General features: G+C 56.9%; 3 protein-coding genes across 3 annotated transcripts; 1 reads left to right on the top strand and 2 right to left on the bottom strand.

Annotated features, from left to right (window-relative positions):
* Positions 1 to 2248: 2248 nt before the first annotated feature.
* On the bottom strand, positions 2249 to 4092 carry VTJ83DRAFT_3551 (uncharacterized protein; the record flags this gene model as incomplete). Its single annotated transcript, XM_071009942.1, has 6 exons — positions 2249 to 2255; positions 2711 to 3051; positions 3149 to 3407; positions 3479 to 3636; positions 3696 to 3880; positions 3972 to 4092. 6 exons carry the CDS (start codon positions 4090 to 4092, stop codon positions 2249 to 2251), a joined length of 1071 nt encoding a protein of 356 aa, XP_070867429.1.
* A 4256-nt stretch (positions 4093 to 8348) lies between these two features.
* Positions 8349 to 10189, top strand: VTJ83DRAFT_3550 (uncharacterized protein; the record flags this gene model as incomplete). The annotated part of the gene is made up of 5 exons (XM_071009941.1): positions 8349 to 8379; positions 8893 to 8928; positions 8996 to 9288; positions 9349 to 9586; positions 9912 to 10189. 5 exons carry the CDS (start codon positions 8349 to 8351, stop codon positions 10187 to 10189), a joined length of 876 nt encoding a protein of 291 aa, XP_070867428.1.
* Positions 10190 to 10555: 366 nt separating this feature from the next.
* VTJ83DRAFT_3549 (uncharacterized protein) lies at positions 10556 to 11497 on the bottom strand (the record flags this gene model as incomplete). Its single annotated transcript, XM_071009939.1, has 1 exon — positions 10556 to 11497. One exon carries the CDS (start codon positions 11495 to 11497, stop codon positions 10556 to 10558), a length of 942 nt encoding a protein of 313 aa, XP_070867427.1.
* Positions 11498 to 12804: the final 1307 nt, after the last annotated feature.

Below are 12804 nucleotides of genomic sequence, written 5' to 3'. Positions count from 1 at the left end.
CACACGTCTTCTGCTCAACCGGCGCAACAGGACACAGTCCCTTGAACAGTTTAAGACACTGTTGGACTAACAGACCAGCTCTCGGCTGCAACGGGCCGTTGCCGCGAGACACGCCAAGCGGCTAAAGCAACGGGCGCCCGAAGGAACGAACCGCGCCAAGCTCCCGCCCGAATGACGATCGTCCGCCACCAAGAGCCAACGCTTGTCTCTTGCCAGAGCTGCCAGAACTCTGCGGCGCATCCATTGGTCTGCTGTGGCGTCGCTCTCATCTGCCATGTTCCTCTGTACCCTGCGATGGTTTGTTTCGACCTCGATCACCGCCTTCGTTTTGAGACAGACAATTTTGCCGCATGGTGCCCACTCGGCTTTGAGACACAGGCGAAGTCTACGAGCAGGGAACAGCACTATACATGGAGTCTTGGCGTGCTTTTTGCATCAAGTCATGGAAGCGCTGCAATCATACCACGTCCGGACCATGTGCTTTTCCCCCAGGCCACAATGGGGGGCGGAGACGCCGATCCCTGGGAACAAGGGCTCAGAGACCCGCCTCGAGAATCGAAAGCCTTGGACCTTTGACTTTCTGCAGAGGTCCCCCACGCAATGCAAGCCACCAGGAGGGATCAGCAAGCAGAATCCGCAGCAGCCTTAGTGCTTCGGCCAGAACAACTCAAAAATGTAAGTTATCAATCAGCAAGAGGCGAGAAAACGACCAGCTGTGACGATGCAATCGGAGGGTAAAAACCCGTAACTACAGTATGTCGACTGACGGCCAACCTTCCAGCGCTGCAACGCGGGGGGGGGGGGCCAATTTGGCCGACCATCTTCGGACACCTGCCAGGAGATCAAGCCACGGTGTGCCGCTTCTCATCGAACTCACCGAGACGTAACAGCAATAGCAACAAGCAATGCTGCGAAAGAGAGAAGGGGAGAAGAAACTACACCACCTTCCTTCTCGGAATCCTCGCCGGCCGGGCCAGGGGTGATGTTTGGTTGCGAGCCATGTCGATCCCCTTTGCCAATTTCCGGAGCCCCCACGCCAGAGAAAAAAAAAACGGTTGGCCGGCAGAGAAAACAGGATGAAGAGATGGTGTTGCACTGGTAGGGTCTATCGTCAACTCGAACAATATCTCCTATTTTCCTGACAAAGTAGAGAGCCTCCTACATGAATGAGAACCAACGCTATCCGCAGCAAGTTGACAAGCAAACAACCACTCAAACGATAAAACACCAGTTAACGAAGATGAAAGAAAGACTCAAAGTGCTACCCAACCCAGGAACAACCGCCGTCACACTGTACGCCTGCCCTGTCAGAGTCACATCTGGACCCATTCCTATGAAAATGAAAATATGCAGCCTGCAGGCCATGAGTGACGCCATGCCCAAATGTCACATTCCCCCATCCCCCCTTTCCCATCCAACACAGCTTCAGCTCGTCTGAAGCAGCAGAAGAGCCTTGCTGGGGATAGCAGGCCAACTTCTTAAGAGCCCCCCCCCCCCTCTGCCTCCTCCACGTCTGCGCGGCACCTCGTCTTTTTTCCCCCCTCCTTCCCCACGGGCTGTCTCCTTTATCACCACCTCACCCCTCACCTCGCTCTCTCTTCTCACTCGCCACCTCGTCGTCTCTTCATGCAACACCATCGGCCCATCAGCCATCTGGAATCGCGCACACGTAGTGGATCAACCCCCCCACCGGCCAGAACCTGACGTTACCCAAAGGGACGGTTCCGTCGGGGGCCGGCGAGTCCGGTGAAGCCCCGACTGGGAAGCGGAGATACACGCCATCCGTGGTGGATGATGCGCTTCCATCATGTTATTCAGGGAGAATGGGAAAAACACAGCCATGTTTCTCCCAAACTTACAGACTTCAGTCGTACAAGCCCAACAGAATCGCAATCTTCTGTCGAGAGACGGGCTTGCCGGTCCAGTTGCGGGCAGTGATATAACAAGATTGAAAGGCAGGACCGGAAAGCTCAGCTACTGAAACAAGTCGAATGTCGTAGCCGGCCCTAAGGGGGAAAACGGTGATGGTACAGTAGCAGCGAACCAGATAACGGTGTCGAGGATGGCGAGATCCGCCGATAAATCGTAAACCACCCACGTCGTGCGGCCGGGGGGCAGGGGGGCGCTGCATGATGTTTCCGTTCCCGCGTGGATGGTTGGGTCCGGTAAGGATTGCGGATGAAAGACGCGACGTGGGTGCATGCGTGTGCGTGCGTGTGGGGTGGCAAGCCACAATGGTGTCCCGTCATTAGACCCTATCAGCAAATCACCAAAAGTTAGGTTCTGCGTGCGCCACTCCCATGCAGGCATGAGGTGTAAAGCAAAGCAAGGATATTTTCGTTGTGGTATCATATCGAAAGAAAACCGCGAGAATATGGGGAAAGGGGAAATGATGAACGAAAAAAACAAGAAAACAAAACGAAACGTGGGGTTTGGCCACCGCTGTCTGCGGTCAGCCTCCCTGTGGTGATCATTTCATCGTGACGATGATCAGCCGGCAAGCGCCACGATTGGATGCTTTACAACAGCCCGACCACATCCAGGAGGCTGAGTGCTGTATCCCTCTTTCTCTCTGATGCAATAGCCAGCGACAAGAGACCAGTAACAAATCCCCTCCACAACTCCGAGAACCCAAGGCCAAGTAAAGTAGAAGAAAAAAACAGGGGTTTCACCGCGCGATGGTGGGGACCATGTGGATAGTGAGCCTTACAAAATGAGCCGCTTGAGGTTCCTCTGGATGATCATGTCCTGGACCGAGTTCATGGTGATCTTGAGGAGGTTGGTGTCCGTGGCGTTGGTCATGTGGGGGTAGATTTCCTTGTCCGGGTTGCGGTTGAGAGCCTGGAATTTCTTCTGGAAGTAATTGCTCGCCTGCTTCCAGTCGTCCGGCGGGCCGTGGTAGTCGGTGAAACCGTGGTTTGACAGCGGGCTCTTGGGCAGCTTCTCCTTGAAGAGGTCGATCTTGTTGAGAAAGAGGATGAGCGCTGACTTGGTGAACCAGTGCGAGTTGGCGATCGATTCCCACAACATCAAGGCTTCTTGCATTTGGTTCTGGAGCAACGAGGGCGGTTAGCTTGCCTTGATCCCCCTGGTAACCGAGGAGGTGAAGAGCGTGGGGGGGGGGGGGGGGCATCGGGGGGAAACGCACGCCGTCCTTGTCTTCCACAAGACATTGGTCGTAGCCCGAGATGGCCACCAGGAAAAGCAAGCAATGGACGTTCTCAAAGCAGTGGATCCACTTCTTCCGTTCTGAACGTTGTCCGCCGACGTCGAACATGCGGTATGTGAGCTGACCGAGGTCGAAGACGGTCTCGGTGATGCCCGTTGTCCTTAACCTTGACCGCAGCAGGTCCTGGTCTGTCGGTACGTAGTTCTTGTCCCAAAGGCGGTCAACGTCGTCGCAGAAGCTGTTGCGTCCCGTCAGCGGCTGCCACAAGCAAAGTCGGCGCGGCCATCGGCTGAACGGCAGGGAACTTACTACTCCAGGTTGTCATGCAAGGCATATTCGTTGCCCCTCTCCATGGCCTGCCTCACGCCCGCATCCACCCAGAGCTTCTTGACAGGCATCAGGTATTCTTCTGGTAGTGGTTCGGCTGCTGTCATCTCGTAGTCGACCAGGATCTGGGCCATGTTTTTCTGTGGACGACAAGTCAGCACACCGCGCAGCATGCTTTCTCCGAGGGGATGGAGCTTGCCTCGTTTTCAGGGTTCTCAAACTTGATGCCCAGGTCGTTCATTGCGTCGTAGATTGTGCGGAAGGATTGGATGATGTTGGTGAACACCACGGGCTTCCACTCCATCTTCTCATGCTTGCTGAATCCTTGGGCGTAGATGAGCTTCATCTGTTTGAGGACGGTCGATTTCCCGGACTCTCCAGCTCCTACATGGTACCCCCAATGTCAGCCGCGCCGAGTCTCAATGGTCCCATCACTGCCACCGTGGGCTGGGTGGGAGGAAGCAAGGGTGCTCACCTAGAAGAAGCAACTTCACCTCCTTGGCCATCTTCTTCTCGTCGCTTCGAATCTGCTTGTCCAGCTCGCGCGAGCGGGCGGCGCCCGCCTCGTCGTCCTTTTCTCGGCGCCCGAAGCACATGGTGGTAACAGGCGGGGGTGGCGCGCTTTGTCGTGGGAGAACGAGCAGGACAAAGTGGTCGAGCTCGTGTCCGAGGTCAGGCCCGAAGGGATCGTCTCCGAATGTTCGATACGTTGGGGGTCGGTTGATGTCGCTTCTCGTTTCAGGAGGTACCTCTTCGTCACAAAGGTACAGTACCGCACAGCGCACAGGCGTGAATGGTGGAGCGAGGAGAGCAACAAGCGGAATGGTTCTCGAGGTATACCACCGAGTCAAAACCCTCGGGCGGCGGGTTAGGTCCCCCTGTGTTGGTCTCGAAGATCCAGAACACTTCTGACGAGCCGTGGGATGCAGATGTGGGTCGGGGATCGACAGGCAAGCCGTCCTTTAACACCGTCTGCTCGGGCTCTGCCACGCAAGGTGGAGAGGTGCTAAGGCTGAATGCTGTGGTCAGCTCCGTTGATGAGTCAGGTTGGAGTTGGTTGTGGATCACGCCCGTCCCGTGAGGCGAAACATGGAACGGGTCTTTCGGGTCTGCTGGGCAGCGGGCAAGAGGAAGAAGAATGGTGCGTACGGAGTACTTAGGTAGTTAGCAGACAGGATTGCTGCCGCTTGCTAAGAGCAGACAGCCAGAAGAAACCCCCACCAGCGCCCGCAAGAGAATCTGGACTGCGACGACAGGCCAGACCAGGACGCTCACGAACAGGTTGGAAAAGAAGTCGACAGGTCGAAAAAGATGCAACGGCAGCAGAGATTCCAGTCGGCGACAGCCCGGAGCCAAGGTTGCTTTGCGCACCATCCGGTCTCCTACCAAATTATTAGGTCCCTTCCTCTGCAGGGCCATCCGCAAGCAATTCGCGTTGAGCTTGGCTCGCCGCTGCCGAGCTTGACATGGAATGAGAGACGGGCTGCGACCTCCTGTGGCGAGCAGGGGTAAACCTGGTTTGCGGTGCCTTTCCGTGGTGTCCCTCTCCCACGGTGCCCTGAACAATGCAGGTGTCTATCTTCGAATCCACCCGACGGGATCGCAATCCGCACTGTGCTCGCGTGTGCCTGTCAGAAGGGGGTTCCCGCCGCTGGCTGGGGGATCACTGCAATCTCCACCATTGCGAGGCCGTCGGCACTCGGGCGCCCGTCCCGTGTTGCTGTGCTGGGTACAGAAGCACTGACCCGTACCGAGTAACTACCTAAGTATAGTAGAGTACATACGAAGTACATAACTCCCTCTGCTCAGTCAACAACACAGACCGCGCCCGAGTCCCACGGTCTGCGCCACGGTTCCCGCCGATCTCGCGTGCGCTGGTGGCTCGGTGGAGGATGGGGCCGATCAGGACACCAAACCCGGCAAGAAAGCCTAATCCAATCGTCAGCGACGCCTGGGTTTCATCGCCCGATGGGCAACAGCCAGTTCGATTGGCGCAGGCCCACAGCTGGGCCCAGTTCCCCTGGATCGGGAAGTCGCGTCCCAGTCCTACAGCATGGGATTCGGTTTCGCCAGAGCGTGGAGAATGAAGAGGCTAGCGTGGTGAGGTGTGGCTCGTTCACGCTGATGGAGTCGCGCCATCTTGTCCCCTTCTGCCTGTCTTTCCGCACGTGCTTCCCAGGCCGACGGTCCCTGGCTACATACAGACATGGAAGTTGTGGTTGTCTGGTGATGCTGGTGGACGGCCCGGGTCTTGGTTGCGGGGCATTTCTCCCAATGCTGTTTCCTGATTCCTGTTCATGGAAGCCCGGCGCTCTGCACCCCCACGGCACCAGTCTGTATACCTTGTACATAGTGTGCTCGGCAGATGCGCCGTTAGTTGCCTTAGGTCGCGTCAACGCCATGGCTTTGAGGGGGCCTGTGTCTTCCAAACCATCATCACTTTTGTTTTCCCTTGTCGCTCACTTCGGGAGCCCTCTCCTTGCTCGGATCGTTTTATCCACGGCAATAATCGTTTGTTAGCCAGCAGGCTAGCGAAAAAACTGAGACCCTAGGCCTTCGGTCTGGCCCTCGAGCCAATCACAGGCTCTGCGTCAAAGGAGCGCGGATGCAGCTGGCGAAAAAGCACAGACCTGCCGCAAAGCTTCCCCCAAGGCCATGATGTGGTGATGCCATGGCGCTGTCGTGGTGTGTCAGCCCCTCCTTGATATTTGCTTTTCCCTAAGATGGGACCGAAAATGTGGTTTGTTCGCTGATGGCGTTGTCCATCATCCGCCATGCTTTTGCTTTTTTTGACGCAACGCCGTCCGTTGCCCAGCCCCCCTAAGACATGAACAACATGCGATTCTGTTATTTGCACCCCATCGTGTGATTTGCACCCTAGATACCTACCTTACCTCCCAAGGAATCGCTTGATGCCTAGCATTTCTGCAGATGACGCTCGAAGACGCAAGCACTTGACTATCAAAAAAAGATTTTGACTATCACAAAACCAAAAAAAAAAGAATTAAACAAGGCTAAAGACCGTTCTAACCTACCCTAGAAAGTTCCTCGACAACCAGGGCTAGGATTGGGAAATCTTGAAGGTGCAAGTCAAAGGACTGGTTTGACATGGGGATCCCACCTCAGGTCTGCAAATGCCATGGAACAGCCTCGAGCAACCTTCTGGGACGTCGGACACTGGAAAGGAGCGCCAATCCTACCTACGGTACTGGCTCTTGCCTGCTGTGTCCCGGAAGTATTCCGTGCTGCAACATATAAGAACTTGTACATCGAACAAGATGCCGGTAGGAACCAGAGAACACAACCTAGGGCATCGGTAGGAATGGGTGGATTTGACACTGAAGCAGCATTCAAGAGAATCGGCACTCCACCTGTTACTTCTATCAAAGCTACCCGGTAAGCGAGAGGTCATAGCTCAAGCTCAGCGTCCTCGGACAGAAGAAAAGCCCTTCGTCTCGCTTGCGAGACGGTCGCACGACGGAGCAGCGCTAGAGCTTTGCCATTGTCGACACGCTCGCGTTCATTGTGTGCTTTCAGGTGTTTTTCCAAGGGCGCCTTACCTACATAACGTTCCCGAGCGCAAGGCGCCGTCGATGGAACCCATAGACATTCCGCACACGCAACCTACATCGCTTATGTACTGCTCAGCTGGTGTGAAGCCTACCCAACCTGTCTCCCATTCCCCAAGATCCGCTGATGTCACGAGCATCGTCTCAAAGCTTTGCTGCTGAGAGACGAGTACCGAACATGGCCTCCAGCTAGCTCGCATGCGATCACTGAAATCGCCGAAGATCGCCGAAGCATCATACAAGACCCTCTCGTGATGGAGCAGGCCCGGGAAGAGCCATTGAAAACAGGCATCCCCAAGCACAAGACTGTGGCGAAGGCCTCCCTGATGAACCCGTCCGTACGCTGTCTGGGCGTGCTGCCGTCTCTCCACTTGCTAACTTTACCAAGGCGTCGGGATCCAAATGTCGCCGCACGCGCGTTTTTGGCAATGCGATCGACGATGTTAGTGTGCTGCGTGTGTGCGCCTTCCTGGCGGCGAGAGCTTGGACCTCTTCTGCTGGCCAAGCTCGCGGATCCCTCGCCGCCCACCCCGGCCGCAACTCAGCAGCAGAATTGTCTTGGAAAGGCAGGTCGCCCGATGTTTCCACGGGCCCCACCGCGCGAACCTCCAACAAAAGCGTAACGCTCATGATTGCCTGGCTGGGTGATACGGAGGGAGTGGCTTCATGCAACTTACACTCCCTTCCAGTTGTGTTCGTTTGTGGTGTGGAGAGACGTCGGAGAAGGCAAACATCACGGAGTCGTGTTGGACAGGACGGCCTTGGAAAGCGAAGGAAACTCGGCCTTCAGGTTCAAAGGCGACGGACGGAGCCCCTCCTCGAGTCGTGGTCCCGCTCCGAGTCGTGGCCATCTGAATCAGCCACGCCCGGACTGACACGACGCGGACCCATCACGGAGCCTCCGCTTGACAGTCAGGGCATCCGAGGGTTAACCGTGAGGCGGCAGGATTTTTTTTTTTTCTCTTTTTCTCCGCTCACGGGTTCTTGCGGGTTCCGTAGAGCCGGCCAAGCTACCCGTGCCGTTGCCACAAAAGATTGGTCTCCATCGGATGCAAGATGTTGCGTAGTTAAAGCTCTGGAAGAGGGGCCTTGGTCAAAACTTCTTATCTCGGCCGGCTATCGAAGCAACCAAAAAAAAATTACCCCGCCTTGCCTCACTCGCACAACCAGCGCACGTCAACCTGGCTCTTCTTTGCTCAACAAGGCGTCTGATCGCGAAGCCAACTCGAACAGGTCCAATCTCTCTCCTTTTCGGACGTCAAAGCTCCCATCACTTTTTCAAAATGGCCGAGTTTACGCACGAGACCATCAAGGGTATGCATATCTTTTGTTGTGCTTACCCCTCCCCCCTCTCATCGGTCCGGATCATGGCCTCAGGATCGATTCACACCTCGCCCATTTATCTATGGGTGCCCCGCCATCCCCAATCAGCCGTACCGATGGCGCATGTAGCTACGCCAGGTCCATCGTATACAGGCACGGGATAGCCGGCACCGTCGCTACAGCCTCCGGGCTGGTGGCACTGCACCGCCCCTCAAACATTGCGTGGGCGGCCGGCTGAGGTTGCGGCTCGGTTTGACGGCCATGGGAGACCTTGGTGACGTAGATCCGGGTCGGAGAGCCTTGCCATGTGTCCCAGAAGCGCGGCCCGGTCTGCGTGGCCGGTACCAGTCCGGAAATGGCTTTGGCTTCATGGCTGAGGTCGATCGGCTCTGAGTGGCGTCATCGGCGTTGGTGTGATGCTAGCGCGGCTGCCAGCTAGCTTGGGGCCGGATACAGTTGAGAGAAAGAATGCGCCCTGCTAACCACAGTTCTTAACGACTGCAGATGGCTGGTTCCGTGAGATCTCGGAGATGTGGCCTGGTAAGTCAACAAAACGAAGAATCCCACCTGACCCCCCAGACCGCCACGTTCTAACGTCTCGCTTCAGGCCAGGCCATGACCCTCCGGGTCAAGAAGGTGCTGCACCACGAAAAGAGCAAGTACCAGGATGTCCTGATTTTCGAGTCGACCGACCACGGCAACGTCCTGGTCCTGGACAACGTCATCCAGTGCACGGAGCGCGATGAGTTTTCGTACCAGGAGATGATCACCCACCTGGCCATGAACTCGCACCCCAACCCCAAGAAGGTTCTCGTCATTGGCGGCGGCGACGGCGGCGTCCTCCGTGAGGTCGTCAAGCACGACTGCGTCGAGGAGGCCATCCTCTGCGACATTGATGAGGTTAGCATGGGCACTGTTTCATGATCAAACGTGGGCATGCTCCTCTAACAGCGCCCCTAGGCCGTCATCCGCCTCTCCAAGCAGTACCTGCCCAAGATGGCCGCCGGCTTCGAGCACCCCAAGGTTAAGGTGCACATCGGCGACGGCTTCAAGTTCCTCGACGACTACAAGAACACGTTCGACGTCATCATCACCGACTCGTCGGACCCCGAGGGCCCGGCCGAGTCGCTGTTCCAGAAGCCTTACTTCCAGCTGCTCCACGATGCCCTTCGCGAGGGCGGCGTCATCACCACGCAAGGTTGTATGTCTCATTTATTCGAAGGAAGTCGAGACCTGGGAGGAAGAAAACGCCTGATTGTTCCAGGGCCGGGCTGGGCATTGAACCTGGCCGATATAGCATTTGCAAATTCTCTCAGGAAGCTTCCAAGTGGTGGCTTGTCTCGGCTTTCTGCTCACAACATGCCAGTCGCTGACTGCATCTTGGCTTTTCTTTTTTTCTTTTGCCTTTTTTCTTTTTTGTTCTCCTACTCATGACTCCCCCCGGGTCTCCATGACATGGTCGCCTCCTGTTCTATAAACCACCGCCGTTTGTTCAGACCTACTAACCCACAGTGCGCGACCAGCTGAGAACCAATGGCTCCACCTGCCGCTCATCACCAAGCTCAAGAAGGATTGCGCTTCCATTTTCCCCGTGGCCGAGTACGCCTACACCACCATCCCGACCTACCCGTCGGGCCAGATCGGCTTCATGGTCTGCTGCAAGGACCCCACCCGCAACTTGCGCGTGCCGCTTCGCTCCTGGAGCAAGGAGGAGGAGCGCAAGCTGTGCAGGTACTACAACTCCGAGATCCACAGGGCCGCGTTCATCCTCCCCACCTTCGCCCAGGAGGCTTTGGAGTAGGAAATCCGAAGTTGAATGCGGGGTTGAGAGAGGGAAGAAACAGGACACCAGCTAAGGAGGCATCCCGAGGCTGGGACAATGTGGAAGAGAAAACCAGAAAAAGGGGTGCAGCCAGCATCGAGGAGTGGGAGGTGCGTTATCCAGGCTGCTTGAGGAATGATGCAGATAGACGACGGTCCATGACCAAAATCGTAATAAAACGCATGCCACCGCGGCACAGGAGGGCTTACCTGTGCGGAAGAACGGGGCCGAGATCTGATGGACAGAATCCTCTTTTCCCTGGCTTGGATTTGTTCGAGGACAAGTGTGTGAGGCAGCCTGTTGACAACCAGCACAACCCCGACGGTATCATCATGAATAGAAAGCCTATGCCTTCTCGGTGTTCACCTTTGCCTGACTCACATCAGGATATACGTCAAACCGCCGCTGATGTCTCAGCGGAATCCCACTCCTCGCAGACTCGATCTTTTGTTCATCCAAATCGGCGAAGACAACCTCCTCTCCCTCGCCCGCCTGAACAATCACCTTTGCCATCGGGTCCACCACCAAGCTATGCCCCCATGCGTGGTACACACCCTCGGTCATATCTCTTGCGGGACTGCACAGCGCCACATAGCACTGGTTATCCAGCGCCCTGGCCCGCCCCAGCAGCTCCCAGTGCAGCGGGCCGGTGGTCAGATTGAACGCGCCCGGGTAGACGAGCGCAAAGCAACCTTTCCGGGCCGCGATGGTCGCCAACTCGGGGAAGCGCACGTCATAGCAGATGGCGATGCCCACCAGGCCGTACTCGGGCAGGTCAACGACCGTGAGCTTATTGCCAGGAGACAAGACGTCGGATTCCCGGAACGTGATCCCACCGGGGATGTCAATATCGAAGAGGTGAACCTTGCGGTGGGTGGCGAGAAGGGACCCCGAGGGAGAGAAGATGAGAGCGGTGTTGTAGTAGCGGGTTTGGGGTTGCGCTCCTTCCTGCGACAAGGTGGTTTCCCGCTCCGGGATGGAACCGCCGATCAGGTAGACGCCGTTGTCGCGGGCCATGGCAGCAAGGGCGTGGAACGAGGGCGAATCCTCCGCAGAGGGAGGGGACGGCAGCAGGGTCTCGGCATAGTGGGGGAAGTGGTCGCAGCCGTAGGGGGAGTTGAAGCACTCGGGCAAGACGACGATCTTCGCACCGCCGGCGGCGGCTTCGCGGACCTTTTCGGCCGCGCGAGCCAGATTGGCAGCCTTGTCCGAGCCAGACGCGAGCTGGACGCACGCGATCCGGACGGGCTGCTTGAGCACGGGCGACGGGGTGGCGGCAGAAGCCATGGCGCGGCGGAAGAGGAGGGCGGTGGATGGCGGGAGGGGGTGGACGTGATGAAGCGGGGTGCTTCTCTGGCAGAGGGGCTGGGAAAGAGAGCGCGAGAACAGTCGGAGCTTCGTCACCCAGCTGCGCGAGGTCATGCCAGCAGGAGGAGGCGGGGGCAAGCTCGAAGAGACTCTACGTTGTAGTGAAGGGGGATGGTACGGTGGTGGGCGATTCGGATTCGAGAGAGCTCCGAAGTTCGCTGGCGCGGGGCGGGAAAAGTGGGCCCATTCGGATTGTGGGGCACTCCGGCCCGGTGTTGCTTTAAGTGGAGCCGGGACTGGAATAGAAGGAGCAAGCCTCCTGATATCCATGAAGAAAGGCCTTGGGAATTACCTAACTTAGGGAGGAGCGGACATGAAAAATAAAAAATAAAAAATTGAAAAGGCTATCACGACAATGGATTTCGCTCTCTGAACTCTCTTCCTCATTTACGAAGGTCTAATTTGAAGATCCGTAGTCTTCCAGCTCTGATCTCCCTCGCTGCCGTCAGCGTCGTCGCCGTCGTCGTTACTCAGGCAACGGTTCAGGGACTACCAAGCATGTCAACATGACCTCGCCGACATATTCCTTGGATCGCTTCACTACTTGAGAGTCTTTTTCCCTGTCTTTTGATAAGTAGTGCATTCCTGGTCTGCGACATGAATTGGACCGAAGGCACCCTCTACCGCCATAACCGTGGTCGGTTGCGCAAAATCAACCCGGCTCGCCAGCGCCAAAAGGAGTATTTCGCCCGGGCCCGGGCCCGCGCCGCCGAGCGGAAAGAAGCCGAAGAGAATGGCCCTCCTCGGGTGTCGTTTCTCCCGGGCTCCGGCCCGTTCTTGTCTCGGCGTCCCTATAAATCCAACAGGGCCGGTTCTTCATCAGAACGCTTCTCATCCGAGACACCAATCCGGGGGCGAGAGGCACCAGCGACGCGGGTTGATACAGAGCCAAAGGAAGAACCCGCTTTGCCCACAATCAGCCGCTTCTTTCAAGAAAAGTCCAGCGGGCAAGGTCTGTCCAACCCCTTGGGCGAGCACACCGAGGAAGCATTGGAACGCATGAGGCAGAAGTTGCTCGCCAAGAAGGACTAGGGGACCTTCCGCGAACCGCTGCCCGCCCCTATTCGTGGTCCTTTGCCCTCGCAGACAACGTCCGGGAGCCCAATTACAAACATGCAACGGGGAAAGAAACGGCCATTCCGCATGGCTGGTGATGGGGAGATTCTGGGTCTCAGAAGGCCGCCACCCGCATATTCCCTTGGCCGCAATGACGTCCTGATCCGGAT

Source organism: Remersonia thermophila, chromosome 3, assembly GCF_042764415.1.
Source record: "Remersonia thermophila strain ATCC 22073 chromosome 3, whole genome shotgun sequence".
In the NCBI taxonomy this organism is placed as follows: Eukaryota; Fungi; Ascomycota; class Sordariomycetes; order Sordariales; family Chaetomiaceae; genus Remersonia; species Remersonia thermophila.
This window is presented reverse-complemented; position numbering and strand designations above follow the sequence as displayed.